This window comes from Piliocolobus tephrosceles, chromosome 15, assembly GCF_002776525.5.
Source record: "Piliocolobus tephrosceles isolate RC106 chromosome 15, ASM277652v3, whole genome shotgun sequence".
Taxonomy (NCBI): Eukaryota; Metazoa; Chordata; class Mammalia; order Primates; family Cercopithecidae; genus Piliocolobus; species Piliocolobus tephrosceles.
This window is the reverse complement of record NC_045448.1, coordinates 74,038,774-74,055,943: the sequence shown is the minus strand read 5'-3', so window position 1 is coordinate 74,055,943 and position 17,170 is coordinate 74,038,774. Positions and strand designations below refer to the sequence as shown.

The following is a 17,170-nucleotide window of genomic DNA, read 5'->3' as shown; positions in this document are numbered from 1 at the left end:
AGTGCTACAGCTCCTTACTTTTCCTGTTTTTTTAATGTTAAATTCCAGAGTTCTATAAAAATTAATTCTGATAGTTTGTGGAAGCTAATTAGCTACTCCACCACATTATATGACTCCTCAAATGTTTTATATGCATAACAAAAGTATTTGCCTTTATTATGCTGACTGCAAATTTCAAATACACATTCTTTATCATATTTGAAGTATTATTCTACTGTAAAGAAATATTCTTCTAAAAAAATATTTTTAATTACAGATTTTTTTATTCCCAAATACTTTTTGGAGCTTAATGATTATGATTTCTCCATTAGATCCACTAATGTAAAAACTTGTTCATAAATTTCCTAATATTGAACTATCTGCTTTGCCTGTGATACCTATGTAACATCAATTTCCAATTCACCCTTCCTCCCAGTCCTTGTTAATCACCATTCTACTCTCTGTTTTCTGAATCTGACTATTTTTAGATATTTCACGTAAGTGAAATCATTCAGTATTTGACCTTCTGTGACTGGATTATTTCACATAGTGTAATGTCTTACAGGGCCATCCATGTTGTCACATACACCAGGACTTCCTTAAGCTGGAATAATATTCCATTGTATGTATATACTACATTTTCTTTATCCATTCATCTATCGATGTTTATACATCTTGTTTATGTATCTTGGCTATTGTGATTAATGCTATTGTGAACATGGGATCTCCTCAAGATTCCAATTTCATTTCCTTTGGATATGCACCCAGAAGTGGGATCATATGGTAATTCTATTATTTTTTTTTAGGAATCTCCATACTATTTTCCACAACAGCTACACCATTTTACATGCCCATCTACAGTGTACAGGGTTCTAATTTCTCCACATCCTCTCCAGCACCTGTTACAGTTTGTTTTGTTTTGATATCAGCCATCCTAACAGATATGAAGTGGTAAGTCATTGTGGTTTTGATTTGCATTTTCCTGATGATTAGTGATATTGAATATCTCTTCATATACAGCACCTTACACATTTGTATGTTTTAAGAAATGTTCATTTAAGTCCTTTACCCATGTTTTAACTAGGTTATTTGTTTTTTGTTTTGGAGATTTTTTTTTCTTTTCTTTTTTTTTTTTTTTTGCTGTTGAGTTGCAGGTGTTCCTTATATACTTTGGATATTAACTCCTCATTAGATACATGGTTTACAAATATTTTCTCCTATTCCATAGATTACCAGTTCATTCTCTTAACTGTTTCCTTTGCTGTGCAAAAGCTTTTTAGTTTGATGCAGTCCTGTTTGTCTATTTTTTAAAATGCTTTTGCTGTAGCTATAAGTTGTTTTATGTAAGACTTTGGTGACCACAAAGAAAATACCTAGAGAAGATACACAAAAGAAAAAGAAAAAAAAAAAGAAAGGATTAAAGCAAAATCAACAAATCACAAAGGAAGACAGCAAGAGAGGAGAAAAGGGACGAAAGAACTGTAAGAAAGAAAACAATTAACAAAATGGAACTAGTAAATCTTTCCCTATCAATAATTTAATGTAAATGGAGTAAACTCTCTAATCAAAAGACATATAGTGGCTGAATTAATTTTAAAAATAAGATCCAACTATATGCTATCTACAAGAGACTCACTTTAGATTTAAGGACACACAGGCTAAAAGTGAAGGAACAGGAAAATCTACTCCATGCAGACAGCAACTAAAAGAGCACAGTTGTGGTCATACTATCAGACAATACAGACTTTAAATAAAAAACCATCCCAAGAGACAAAGAAGGTCATATGATAAAAGAGTCAATTCATCAGGAAGATAACACAAGTACAGACATATATACACCCAACATCAGAGCACCTAAATATATAAAGCAAACACTGACGGAACTGAAAGGAAAAATAGCAATACAATAGAAGATGTCAGTACCCCATTTTCAACAATGAATAGAACACACATATACTGAATATTCCACCTAACAGTTGCAGAATACACAGTCTTCTCAACTGCACACAGAACATTCTCCAGGGCAGATCACATATTAAGTCATAAAACAAGTCTGAACAAATTTCAGAAGACTGAAATGACACCAAGCTTTTTTTCCCAAGCACAATAGACTAAAATTAGAAATCAGTAACAGAAGGAAAACTGGGAAAATCACAATTATGTGGTAATTAACAACACACTCTTTTTTTTTTCCAATGGAAAAAAACTTTTATTGAGACCCCACCAGTTGCAAAATCTGCTCCTGGCATTAAGCTCCTTCTTTCTTTGCAATTCGGTCTTTCTTGAGTAGCCCCATGAATGCTTTCTTCTCTTCCATGGTCTGGAAGTGGCCATGGCCAAACTTGGAGGTGGTGTCAATGAACTTAAGGTCAATCTTCTCCACAGCCCGCTGCTTCGTCTGCACCAGCAAGGACTTGCGGAGGGTGAGCACCTGCTTCTTGGTTCCCACCACACAGCCTTTCAGCATGACAGTCATTGGTCACTTCACCATAGTGGACAAAGCCACCCAGAGGGTTGATGCTCTTGTCAGGCAGGTCATAGTCAGTGGAAGCATTGTTCTTGATCAGCTTGCCATCTGTGATAAGGTAGCCCTGGCCAATCTCATAGATCTTCTTGTTGATCTCAGTACGGTGATGGTAGCTTTTCTGTCCAGCACATGCCACAGAGAAGGCCACATAAGCAGGATGCCATGCCCCAATACAGGCCACCTTGCACAGACCTCGGTGGGTCTTGCGGGGCAGCTTCTTGGTGTGCCAAAGACTGGTGACCCCTTTGTAGCCTTTGCCCTTGGTCACCCTGATGACGTCGATCATCTCATCCTGCCCAAACACTTGGTTCACAGGTACCTGCTGCTCGAGCCTCTCACGGGCCCAGTCCAGCTTCTCGGCCACGGTGCCTCTGTTCACCTGGATCTCCATCAGGTAGGCCTTCTTCTGGCACAGAGGAAGCAGGTGCATCTGGGTGTGGGCAATGACACAGATGACTTGGTAGTACTTCTTCATGCTGCTGAAGTCCTTCTCCAGCTGCTTCTTGCCATCCTCATCCTGCCATTTCTTGCAATACTTGGTAAAGGCCTTCTTCTTAGATTTATGCCAGTTCTTATAGAAACGCCTCTTACATTCATCACTGATGTGCTCAGCGAAGACAGTCTTGAAGGTCCGGAGGCCTCGAGGGATTTCCATGTAGCCCACAGTGCCCACAACCACCATGGGTGGCGTCTCCAAAATAGTCACAGCCTCCACCACCTCCTTCTTGTTCACCTTGGATCCTGGCCTGTCAACTTCCTGCACGATGTGGATCATGCCAGCCTTGTATCCCAGGAAGGCTGTGAGGTGGACTGGCTTAGACGGGTCATCCTTAGAGAAGCTCTTGACCTTCCCGCCATGCCTGCTGCTGCGCTTCTGAGGCAGGAAGCCGAGGGACCCATCCCTGGGAGCGGAGAACTTTTTGTGAGACATCACGCCATCAAATCCCGCCGGTAGAGCAACAACACACTCTTAAACAACCAGTGGATCAAAGATGAGATCAAGGAAAATTAAAAAATATCTTAAGACAAAAACACAGCAAATGAAAACTTATGGGATGAAGCAAAATCAGGACTAAGACGGAAGTTTCTAATGATAATTGTCTGTTTTTAAAGGAAGAATGATCCCAAATAAGCAACTCAACCTCACACCTCAAGGAACTAGAAAAAGAACAAAACTAAGCCCAAAGTTAGCAGAAAGAATGAAAGAATAAAAATTAGAGCAGAAATAAAAAACAGAAAAACAGGAAGAAATCAACTAAACTGTTAGTTTTGAAAAGGTAAAAACAATGTTAAACATTTAGCTAGACTAAGAAAAAACTAGAAGACTCAAATAAATAAAATCAGAAATAAAAGTGGAGATATCACACTGATGTGAAAGATTTATAATTTCAGGTATGTCTTCTGGGGTTTTTGTTAATGTCCTCAAATAAATTAGGAAGTTTTTATTAGTGTATTAGAACTCTTTATATAGCACAGGAGTTATCCATTACCTGATAGCTTGAGTCACCCATATAAACATCTAAGTCAGGCATTGTTTTTTTCTTTTTGTTAAGAATATACCAAAAAGTTGATAGAATGTTAAAATAAACATGTGAATTCCTTCTAGTTAAACAACTGTCGAACATTTTCCCCTATCCCTCCACAAAGCTTTACCCCTCCACAAAGACACTGTGATTTGACACTTCAATCCTAAATAATTCACTTATCATATAACCACAATGTTATTATCACACCCAGGAAATACTCCATAATGTTACCTAATATTGAGCTAGGTCAGGTACTTTACTTGGAAGCCAAATGTTTGATCAATAAAGTTTTTGTCTCTCAGTCATGTTTAATCTATTACACATTTCTGTTTAATTATATTATCTAAGAAAATCAGTCATTTCATGAAAATTTTATACCTAACAAGAAAAGAGTTATACTTTATTTTCTCTCATTATTTCAAATTTTCTCAGTGGTATATCTGGTATGTTCCTTTTCATTTATAACATTGTATGTTTTTCCTTCTCATCTTCTAGCTAGTCAGAGCTTTCTTCTGATTTGGAATTTTTCCAAGGTCCAAATCTAGATTTTAATGCTCAATTCTATCATTTTTCTGTTTTCTATTTAATTGATAGATTTCATTTTATAATTTCCTTCTTACTACTTTTGTAGTTTGGTTTGGTTTATTTTAGAGTATAAGTTTATTTCACGTTTTTTTGTCTAAACGTGTTGAGTTATTGGTCCATATACTAAATGATATAAAGTACTGACTTCAAACTTTTCTGCTCTTCTTCTATTACCAAACAGAAAAGAGAAGGAGAAGAAACAGTATTCTGCCAAGAGAGATCAGTAAATCCTTGGGTACAGCCTGGATCTCATTCTCATAGCATGGAACAGGCCAAAATGATCTCAATAGTTTTTGACAACAAGCAATCTAAGAGAATTTCCTTTAGGAGCCTACGAATATATTTCTGTGGGGTAGAGGGCAGTAAGATAAATCCTCATTTTGGTTTGAAATTGTATCTGAACATAAAATTTGTACCTTGATGTAGAAAACAAAGAGAAAAAGGACAGAAGCAGGTTCCTCCTTATCGTTAGTTACTTTAAAAGTAAATAAATTATCCAATCAAAAGACAGAGATTGGTAGAATGCTCCAACTATATACTGTCTACCATAGACTCACTTATATGCTACAACATGGATGAACCACATGCGACTAAGTGAAATAAGCCAGTCACCAAAAGACAAATATTGTATTATTCCATTTATAGGAAGTACTCAGAGTAATCAAAATCATATGAGACAAAAAGGAAAATGGTGGTTGGCTGGGGCAGATGGGAAGAGAACAAAAAGTTACTATTTAATGGGCAAAAGTTTCAGTTTCACAAAATGAAAAGAGTCTCGGAGATGGATGGTGGTGGTGGTGGTTGCACAACAATATGAATGTACTTAACACCAGTAAACTGTACATTTAAAAATAGTTGAGGTAAATTCTGAGTTACGTGTATTTTACCATGATGAAAAAAATTTAAAGAAACATCTGCCTTGATTCATTGAAGCAGTCTGTGCCAGCTGGATATAGAGTCTTATTAATAAATACAATTTATTTCTCTATGTACTTAGCCTTTCAAAAAAAATTTAACTATTCTCTAATAAAAGATCTCATACATCTTGTTAGATTTACACCTTGATGCTTTTTAAAAAGTTTTTGTTATGATTAGAAATAGCTGCCTTTTTAAAGTTCCTTTTCTATGATTTCAATTGTATCTCTTGTTCAATGTTTCTTTTTAATTAATATATAATAAATCCTTAATAAGGTGTACAAATCTGAAGTCAGGCAGTTTATTTTTTATATGTGTTGACAGCAATGTAAATACTGCCCATATCCAGATATACAAAACTGCCTATACCTGAGACCTCTTGTGCCTCTTCCTGGTCAATAACACACACCTGACTCCACCAGGGGTAACCATTCTTATCACTTTTCTCACCATTGATTAGTTTTTGAATTTCATATGAATGGAATTATTCAGTATGACTCGTTTGTGTCTCGCTTTTCTGCTAACATAACATGTGTGACAGCTTTCAAAGTTGTTGAGTAGTTTGCTCTCTTTTGTGGCTACACAGGATTTCACTGTATGAATAAAGCATAATTGATTCATCTCTTCTACTCCTGATATACATTTATGTAGTTTTCAGTTTGGGGCTACTATAATTATTATTGACCATGTCTTCTATTGAACATATGTACTGACATTTCTTGAGTATGCACCTAAAAAGAAGTAGTAGTGAAGTGTCCCAGGTCAGGCATATGTTTACCATTATGAAATAATTATAAATTATTTTAAGAGTTTTGTACCAGTTCACCTTCCCACCAGCAATAAAAGACTGTTCTGGTTGTTTCATAACTTTACCAATATTTAGTATTGTTCTCTTTTTAATTTTAGCTACTCTGATATGAAGCAGTATCTCATTATGGTTAATTTGCGTTACCTAAGAGGCAGTGATATTGAGAATGTTTTCAAATGCTTATTGGCCACTTGGACATCTTCATTTATGAGGCACCTACTGAAGTCTCTGGGTAGGAAGAATGGATTTGCATGAGTTTCTTATATATTCTAGATTTATGTCCCTTATCAAATATATGTATCCAAAATGCCCTCTTCCACTGTGTAGCTTGACTTTTCACTCTTCATGGTGCCTTTTGATTACCCGACGTTCTTAATTTTCATGAAGAGCAATTTATCAATCCTTTCTTTTATGGATAGTGTATTTTTGTTCTTAAGAAACCTTTGCCTAACCCAATATCATGAAGAGATTTTCAAGAAACTTTATTTTACCTTTCAACGTAAAGTCTATGATCCATCTCAAATTAACTTTGTAGTAAGGTATGATGTAGGGGACAGGATTATCATAGAAATTATAACACATATAGTTATCAAGCTAAAGTAAATAATACCTAACTTTTTCCCAGTTAAGAAACTTGGAAAAAGATTAACTCCATTTATACAGCTTCAAACCTGTACGATATTGTTGTCATATATTTTAAGTTTCTGCCACATTTTATCTCAGTCATGAAGGTCCTAGTATTTTTGTTTCATATACTTAAGTATTTAGCTTTATTTATCCACATACTTAACACATCTTTTGCTCTTTAATATTTCCTACATCACAAATTTCCCATATTAGATTATTTCCCTTTAGTCTGAGGTAACCACTTAGAAATTTTTAATGAATGTTGAATGAACTGTTACTGTCTAAAATCACTTTTATATTACCACATTCTTAAATTTTCACTGACACGCAATTCTAGGTAGATATAATTTATTTTCTTTCAGCACACTGAAGGTATCATCCTAATATATCACCTTTCACTGTTGAAACAAATCATAATGGAAATTTAAAAATATCTGGAATGGTATAATAATAATTATATTACATATAAAACTTGTAGGTTGAAACAGATTGGGGGCTGGGAAAGAAATTCAATCTGTTGCAGGCATGATAAGCAGAGTGGCTGAGGGAGAAACATACAAGGGAATTCAAACAAGTAACTAAATACATGGAGGACAATGGGAGCCAAGTTTCTTACTATCAGAGAAGTGAGTTACAAATAAAGAAAAAAAGGCTAGAATAACCCTGTATTACTGGAATGGAACTGGATGTACTAGTATAAACTCACAGCTTTCATTTTATAATAAAAGTAATAGATAAGGAAACAGGCATACAGAGGAGAGGGGGTTGTGTGTGCAATTATGTACATACACATTGTCTGCTGAAAGGGCATAAAGGCAACAGCATCATAGTATCAATAAGCACACCAAGCATACATATCTTAGTTTCTACATGCTACTCTCTGCTAAAAAGAACCAGGGCCCCTTGGAGAAACGGACAGCTCTAGGGCTTGTGGAAAGAAAATATAAGATTCCTAGAGTATCTTCCTATCTGAGAAAGTGGGTGAATGCTCATGAAATGATGGGATCATGAGAAAAACACACAGGCACCAGCTTAAAATGGTTCTCATGGGCAAGTGTGGGATAATTTGAGTATCAAAATAAACAATGATAGTGATAGGTTGTGACCCTTTGAGAAGAAAAATCCAAGAGCCCATAATGATATAAATAAATAAATGGAGAAGGGACAGTTTTAACTTACCAAAGAATTCCAATGAATGAATGTTGAAGTGATGATAAAATTTTTTTCGATCACCAAATTAAAGCTATTTTATTAATAAATTATTCAGGCAAGCATAAACACTAGATCCTAAACTAGAGATATTTACAGTCTCAAAGAATCTCTCCATAATATTTATTAACTGCTTATTAATTAATATGTAAAACACATAAACCAGCAGATACCACCTTAACTAAGTGGTACGAGTTAACATTACAAGTATTGAGACAAATCAACATAATGTGTCTCCTGACAAGCATGAAAAGCACATCACCTCTGTGGCTTTCCTACAAAAAAATCAAATCTGAATCAAATCATGGTAACACAGCAGATAAATTCAATTTGAGAGAAATCTGCAAAGTAACTAGGTTGTACTCTTCAAAAATGTCAGTCATGAGAGAAAGAAAAAATAGAAGAAACCCCCTACACTAAAAAAAAAATCATTTAAAACACGACAAACACTGAAATAATTTATAAAAGGTTTTCCATCAACATTAATATCTACAGGGACATTCAAAAGCTGTATGTGACAAGGGACAACTCTACATTGTGTGGAACTGTCTTGTACATTACAGAAATAGTAACATACCTGACACCTATCTACTGCATTCCAGAAACAATCCCCAATTACAGTGATGACCCAAGAAAAATCACATAAATTTCCAAAATATCTCTTTGGGAGGCATTTACTATCCCTATCAAGAACCACTGCCTTCCACAATCTAGTCTTCTCCCTTTCACTCTCGCTCTCAAACACACTGGCCTCCTCCCTTTCCTTTAGCACCCCTTCCTTTCCTTTAACACTCCCTTTCCTCTCACACTCTACCTCAGTAACTGTGTGTGTGCTATTTCTGTCTGGAATGCTCTTGTCACTGATAACTGCCTTACTTTCTCACCTTACTCAGATATTTAATTCAATACCTCTTTCTCAGGTTCTGCATTGACCATTCTGCTTTGTCTCCCTGGCTCTTATCCCACCATCTGACATTTATTTTACCTGTTTGGTTGTTATTCATATACTCTCACTTAATGTAAACTCATGATGTGTTTGTCTATTTTGTTCAGTGGTGTGTCCTCAGCCTATAGATGAGTGATGGCACATATCAGGCATTCAATATGTATTTTTGGAATTAATAAATAAATGTTCAACAGTAGGGTAGTGAATAAATTGTTATGTTCGTACAACGTGATATTATATACCTAAGTAAAATTACGCTTTTAGAGAAGTTTTAAAGGGAAATCCTAATATATTTAAGTTAAAAAATAAAAGGTCCAAAACTGTACACAGTGTGGCCAATATGGGTTCCCTAAGAATAAGGCATATCTAGACAAACACTATTTCACAACTACTCAGTTAATAGACTGAAGAAAGTCAATCATAAGATGGTGAAACATGAGATGGATGAATGACAGTATCATGAAGTACTCACCATAAGTGTGAGAGTAGTCTTATTCAAAAGTTTTAGACTTTTTTTTTTTTTTTTTTTTGAGATATAGAGTCTCCCTCTGTCGCCTAGGCTGGAGTGCACTGGCACAATCTTGGCTCACTGCAATCTCCACCTCCCAGGTTCGAGCAATTCTCCTGCCTCAGCTTCTCGAGTAGCTACAATTACAGGCATGCACCATGACACCCAGGTAATTTTTGTATTTTTAGTAGAGACGGGGTTTCAAACGTTGGCCAGGCTGGTCTTGAACTCCTGACCTCAAATGATCCACCCACCTCAGCTTCCCGAAGTGCTAGGATTACAGGCATGAGCCACCATGCCCAGCCGAAAGTTTTAGACTTTTTATCCATAACCCTTAGTGAACATTTTTATCGCTAATTTGGATAAAAATACTTATCAAATATACAAATGGCACAAAGCTGAAAGGGATATTTTAATAAAATAAATGACCAAATTTAGACTAAAAATCATTCCAATAGGCTTGAACACTGATATAAAAGCAATAAAAAGAAATACAGGAGAGTTAAAAAGTATTATATAGGGCCAGGCGTAATGGCTCACGCCTGTAATCCCAACACTTTGGGAGGCCGAGGTGGGCGCATCACTTGAGGTCAGGAGTTCAAGACCAGTCTGGCCAACATAGTGAAACCCCATCTCTACTAAAAACACAAAAATCATCTGGGCATGGTGTCACACGCCACTCATGTAGCTGTAATCCCAGCTACCCAGGAGGCTGAGGCAGGAGAATCACTTGAAGCTGGGACATGGAGTTTGCAGTGAGCCGAGTTCAAGCCACTGCACTACAGCCTGGGCAATAAAGTGAGACTCTGTCTCAAAAAAAAGAGAATTAAAAAAAAAAAGTATTACATACATACAAGAAATGAGAATAGAAATCTTGGCAGCAGTTCATGGTTTTGGTTTGGTTTGGTTTTGCTTTTTTCCTACAGCTTTAAGTTTTGAAAGCAGTATATGGTTGTTTTTTTTTAATGCCCAATTATGCTGTGACCATTAAAGATCTCACAGTACATTGACAGAAAGAGAATTACTAAATATATTTCATGCTGGTCAGATCAGAAGTGAAATTGTGTTTCATCTAATTTAGGACACCTTATTTTAAGAAAGACACAGACAAACTAGAGTCTACCCAAAGGAAGGCAACTTGCTTGCTGAGGGATCTGGAAATATGAACACAAGAAAATAGTTTTTAAAAATAGGCCGGGCGCGGTGGCTCAAGCCTGTAATCCCAGCACTTTGGGAGGCCGAGACGGGCGGATCACGAGGTCAGGAGATCGAGACCATCCTGGCTAACACGGTGAAACCCCGTCTCTACTAAAAATACAAAAACTAGCCGGGCGAGGCGGCGGGCGCCTGTAGTCCCAGCTACTCGGGAGGCTGAGGCAGGAGAATGGCGTAAAACCAGGAGGCGGAGCTTGCAGTGAGCTGAGATCCGGCCACTGCACTCCAGTCCGGGAGACAGAGCGAGACTCCGCCTCAAAAAAAAAAAATAGGGAAACACAAATCACTGACAAAAATATGTACTTTTAAACAAATGATGCTAGGGTAGTGCTCACTTTGGCAGAATATATACAAATAGTGCTAAGAGAACCAATTGTCCATTTTATCATTCTTATTATTTTGTCAATTTTGTTTTTCACAAGCATATATGTAAAACCTAAAATCCAATCTAATTTGTACTTTTCAAACACTTTTCCAAAACTGTGATAATCTAAATAAACTATATCACTGGAGAATAGTTTTCTAATAAACTTTGTATGAATCAGGCCATGAAATCCTTGTATGATAACTATATCAATTCTTACAGGATTAATAATAGTAATAATAGCTACCAGTTATTGAGTACTAACTAGATATCACACATTCTGCTAAGCATTTTATAGGCATTATCTCACATAATCCACACCAAAACCCTCTAAGATAGGCATTATTATATCCTATTATTAAGCAAAATAGCAGACAAAATGCCTTAACCACAGGAGAATGAATAAATTATTATGTAATCACACACTGAAATACTGTACAGTAACAAGGAATAAATGAAAACTATGCACATCTACATAGAAGCAGCTCAAAACCCTAAGACTGTGTGAAACACCCAGTTCTCAAAAGAATATGTATCTTATTGATTCCATCTATAGAGTTCAAAACCATACTGAAGTGCAGGAAAATCATTATATATCAAAATAAGAAATAAAAAAGATATGACTGGGAAAGGAGAAACAAAGAACTTCAACAGTATTTAGTAATGTTCTATTTCTCAAGCTGGATAGTCAGTATACGGGAATTATTATTTACTTGCTGCTATTCTTTACATAAATGATTCATATATACTCTTTTCTACATATGAAATAGTTAATAGAAGGAAAATATGTACTATTAAAATGAAAGTCATTTATACATAAGCTATTATAGCTGTGTACTCAAGCATTTAAAACAAACATTTGAAAATAGCTGGACTTCATTTAGATTTCAAGATACCACTTTCAAGAGAAAATAAGGGTGATATTCAGTCTTCTCTGTTCTAAAAAAAATTGATAAAACAAGCAAATCAGTTCTTATTTTTCTAAGAAGATAAAATTTTCAAAATATGAACTTGGAATGAATAAAAACTTTACATATCTAGACTGTAAGTATCTAATACTTACATCTTAACTTTTGAAAAATTAAGATGCCAGCCTAGGCACAGTGGCTTATGCCTGTAATCCCAACATTTTGGGAGGCCAAGGCAAGAGGATCACTTGAGTCCAAGCGTTCAAGACCAGCCTGGGCAATGTAGAGAGACCCTGTCTCTGCCAAAAATTTAAAAATTAGCCAAGCAGGGTGGTACACACACGTGGTCCCAGTTACTTGAGAGGCTGAGGTGGGAGGATTCCTTCAGCCTAAGAGTTCAAGGCTGCAGTGAGCTGGGATTGCACTGCTGCACTTCAGCCTGGTCAACAGAGCAAGACTGTCTCAAAAACAAAACCAAAAAAGGCTCCTTACACTTTAGCCAATATTATCAGCAATTCAACTGATGCCCAAGTAAGAGATCCAAATTCCATCACCCATTCTTTCATATTTACTTTTTTCATTTCCAGATTTCTGTTATACCTTGGACAAGTCAGTTGTTCTCCCATGACCAAACAACTCTGCCTTGATCTCTTCTACTTTCCTCCTGTCATCTTCATTTAATTCTGAAATGGAGTATCCACAATCATGTGCTAAATTGAACTTCAGATTCCAGGCTGGAGAGAAAGCATACACTTGAGATAATACAATGCAAAAGTGATAATTTGGCAACAATTCCAAGAACACAGAAGATCAATATATGCAATGTAATACCCACCGCAATGCTTAGTATGTCTTCTTAACTATGACAACCTATCAGAAATTCTTGACAGAGATCATTTCACTGCAAAGTCTGATTTTCTTAAGCCATGCTCTACAGATAATTCTACAAAAAAGCCACTTTAAATCTGGTATTCATATTTATCTTAATCCTCCTTCTAATCAAGAGTCCCTTTGCCTCTCCCTTTAGTTCCTGCTACAATTACTCACAATTTATAAAATAAATACCACTTAGAGGGTTTTTTTTTTTTTTTAGAATAAAAAGGTGCAAGGAACAGTGTAGGAAGTTACCCTCAAGGGACGATTTCTAGGTAGGCCTAAATTGCTTTTAAATTGCCTCGCAAAATATATTCCCCATATTGTCTTACAGATTTTTGTTTTTAATGGAGTTCTATTAGAAAGTAATGAGATTTGTAAATATTCTCTTTTAAACCTCTAATCCAAGTTTTAGTATAAAATACATTTATTTTTTTTTCAAATGTCTGAGAACACCACCAAGAGTTTTATTAGAAAAGGGAAAGAGAAAATATATGTAGTTTTAGGACAAAAAGCAAATTACAGCACAGCAAATTGGAGGCTTTTTCTGCCTTCACAATAAGCATACTATAATGGGAGGATTAGGGAAACATGATAGCTTTAGGAGCTCAGGAGCCCAAGCGACCTCTTTACTCTCTGTCATACATCAGAATCTACTTCTCCTAAAAACAAGAACCTAAACTCAGGCTGGTACTAATACTGTAACTTAACTACATTATTGGTTAAATAGACTTTTATAGATTGTGAGAAGAAATATAATCACTCTAACAATTCTATTGGAAAATACATTTAGAACTCCAAACATCTAACTTCATTTTTTTTTCTTGATCTTGTTTTTATTTTTCATTGGCTAGGCTCCCTCAAATCATAAATATCTAACTTTAAATAAATTATTAAGCTATAACGTTTATAAGCCTGAACCTTTTTTCTTACCGTGTGCTCGTACCCGGCTTTCCTCTTCCTCTGCATTTCTGAGTATTTCTTTAGCATGATTCAGTGAGGATTCACATTGCAGAAGGTTTTTCACATGTGCAGCCAGTGAGTCTACACTGCTACCCCCACCATCCTCACTCTCTGACACACCCTCTTCCTCTCTGCTATCTGTTATACTTGTCTTGGGTGAAACATATGGAAAGAAGTTTAGAAGAACATCGGATACTGATTCCAAAGACTCTGGTAAATTACTGTCCCACGAGCAGGAACCATTTCCATCACTGGCATCACTACTTGAATCACTTTTAATGACAGTCATCATAGGGATAATAATTTTATTCCCAATGGTTCCACTACACCCTTCAGGTTCAGACCTCATTACAGATTTGGCTGCTTGATATCGCCTAAGAGTTTCTTCTAATGCCATACTGACTTTGCTCTCTGCTTCCTGTAGAGGACTTCTTACTGTAGTTGAACTAATAAACTCCCAATTTTCAATGCCTCTCTGGCATTTCAAATTTGTCTGTGTGCCAATATCCTTCTGTATGCACGTGCTGCTTGGGCTTTCCTCTGTGAATGGCTGTCTCTGAAGCAAATCACCATTAGATACATCAGTGGAAGAGGGTTCTTTGAAGCAAACCACCTTCTTAGATTGTATAAATGAAATATCACTAATATCTCTGAAAGGGGCAAGGGGAGCAGGAAAATTGCATCGTTTCAGTGCTATATTTTCTGCCTCCATCAAAAGTGTCCGAATTTCCTTAAGAGTTTTAGAACTATTTTCTGCATCCTGGATTTCTTCAGAGCCAAGATCTCTAAAACCTGCAGATTCTGGTTTATTTATTACAACTCTGTCATCAGCCTGAGAATTTAAAAGCACATTATTTGAGCTAACACTGGAGTCAGAAGAATTCAAATTATCTATCAGCCTTTGGACATGTTCTGAAACAAGTTTGTGATTCTCACCATGTGAGTAAGTACCAGAGGGAACTGTGTGTAATTCAGTAATTTGATCAGCTTGCCCAAAAGCACTTGAGATCTTTAGAGCATCTTCAGTTAGATGTCTATCTGGCGAATCCTTTTGATAGAAAATACCTGGTTTCTCTCGGTGTGAAAAGGAACTAGGAAGAGCTGTTGGTAATACTGTTTTCTGACTAGGTGGTCCAGGAATTGTTGAAATCTTCAGCACATCTTCAGTTACGTGTCTACCTGGCAATTCCTGTGGACTGAAAATACTTGATTTCTCTCTGTGAAAATAAGAACTAGAGAGAGGTATTGGTTTTCCAGTATTCACATCAGTTAGTTCAGGGACAGCTGAAATCTTTAGAACACCTTTACTTTGATCTCTAACTGGCAACTGCTGTTGAAATAAAATATCGGGCTTTACTGTTTGAGAATAGGAACTATGAAAAGCTGTCTGGGATGGAGTCTTCTGGTCATTTGATGCAATCACAGTTGAAATCTTGGGCTTCTCTATTTGTGAGTAGGAACTAAGGGTAGCTGCTGGAAACTCAGTTTTCTGGTCATGTGGTATGTGCACAGTTGAAATCTTGAGTTTCTCTTTATGTGAATGTGAGTAGGAACTAGACGGTCCTATTGGTATCCCAGTCTTCTGCTCTCCTGGTATAGAAACAGGTGAAATTTTCAGAGCTTCTTCTGTGAGATGACTGTCTGGAAACTCCTCTTGAGAGATAACACTGGGCTTCTCTCTATGTGAGTAGTAACTTAAAGGTACTGTTGGTACCTCAGCCTTCTGGTCACCTTGTCCAGGAACAACAAAAACATTTAAAGCTTCTTCAGTAACATCTGGCAACTCCTGCTGATGAAAAATACTGGGCTTCTCTCTATTTGAGTAGGAACTAGAGGATGCTATTTGTATCCCAGTCCTCTGGTCAGCAGGCCCAGGAACCCCTACTGCTTTCAAAGTTACTTCAGTAAGATCTGGCAACTCCTGCTGATAAGAAATGACAGACTGCTCTCTCTGTGGGTATGAATTAGAGGAGAGGATGTTTATTCCAGTCTTCTGGTCAGCTGGTCCAGGAACTCTTAAAATTTTCAAACCTGCTTCAGTAAAACGTGGCAACTCTTGCTGGTAGGAAATAATGGGCTTCTCTCTGTGTGAGTAGGAAGTAGAGGTTACTGTCGATAACCCACTCTTCTGGTCAGCTGGTCCAGGAACATCTGAAACTTTCAGAGCCTTTTCAGTTAGATGACTATCCGGCAACTCTTGTTGGTAAGAAGTATTAGGCTTTTCTGTATGTGAATAGAAAGAGGAGGTTACAGTAGATAACCCAGTCTTCTGGTCAGCTGGTTGAGGAACAGCTGAAACTTTCAGAGCTTCTTTAGTTAGCTGACTGTCTGGCAGAGCCTGCTGGTAGAAGACAACGGGCTTCTCTCTATGTGAGTATAAACTAGAGGATACTGATGGTGTCTCAGTCTTCTGGGCATCTGGTCCAGGAACAGGTGGAACTTTCAGAGCTTCTTCAGGTAAATGACTGTCTGATAGGGTCTGTTGGTAGAAAATGACAGGCTTCCCCCTATTTGAGTAGGGAGTAGAATGTACTGGTATTGTCTCAGTCTTCTGGTCAGCTGGTCCAGGAGCAGCTGAAACTTTCACAACCTCTTTATTTAGAGGACTGTCTAGCAGAGCCTGCTGGTAGAAAGTAATGGGCTTCTCTCCAAGTGCACTGGAACCTAAAGGTCCTGTTGATATCTCAGTCTTCTTTTCAGTAGGTCCAGAAACAATGGAAACTTTCAGAGCCTCTTCAGGTAGATGACCATCTACAAAGGCCTGTTTGTAGATAATAATGGGCTTCTCTCCAAGTGAGTAGGAAGTAGAGGTTATGGTTGGTATGCCAGTTGTCTGGTCAGCTGGTCCAGGAGCAGATGAAACTCTGAGAGCCTCTTCAGGTATCTGACTACCTAGCAATGCCGGTTGGTAGAAACCGCCAGGCTTTGCTCTATGTTGCGAGTAGGAAGGAGAGGTTACAGTTGGTGAGCCAGTTGTCTGGTCAACTGGTCCAGGAGCAACTGAAACTTTCAGAGACTGTCCAGGTAGATGACCATCTGGAAAGGCCTGTTTGTAGATAACAATGGGCTTCTCTCCAAATGAGCTGGAAGGAGAGGTTACAGTTGTTGTGCCAATCGTTTGGTCAACTGGTCCAGGAGCAACTGAAACTTTCAAAGCCTCTTCAGGTAGATGACTATGTGGCAAGACCTGTTGGTAGAAAATACCAGGCTTCTCTGT

The 17,170-nt window shown here is 37.1% G+C and overlaps 1 protein-coding gene and 1 pseudogene across 6 annotated transcripts in view; both read right to left on the bottom strand.

The window, feature by feature from the left end:
- The window catches only part of ALMS1 (ALMS1 centrosome and basal body associated protein), a 220,513-nt gene that overhangs the window by 134,155 nt on the left and 69,188 nt on the right, over positions 1 to 17,170 (bottom strand). For 3 of the 5 annotated variants that reach the window (XM_026456443.2, XM_026456446.2, XM_026456445.2), the window contains exons 9-10: positions 13,924 to 17,140; positions 12,718 to 12,851 (exon numbers count right to left, since the gene is read on the bottom strand). In XM_026456443.2, the coding sequence (XP_026312228.1) occupies positions 12,718 to 12,851; positions 13,924 to 17,140 (3,351 nt within the window). Of the gene's footprint in view, positions 1 to 12,717; positions 12,852 to 13,923 lie in introns of all 5 variants that reach the window. The other 2 variants (XM_023223966.2, XM_026456444.2) reach the window with 2 other exon arrangements.
- On the bottom strand, positions 2,228 to 3,492 carry LOC111550506 (annotated as a pseudogene). Its single transcript, XR_004228479.1, has one exon. The product of XR_004228479.1 is annotated as a 60S ribosomal protein L3 pseudogene (transcript).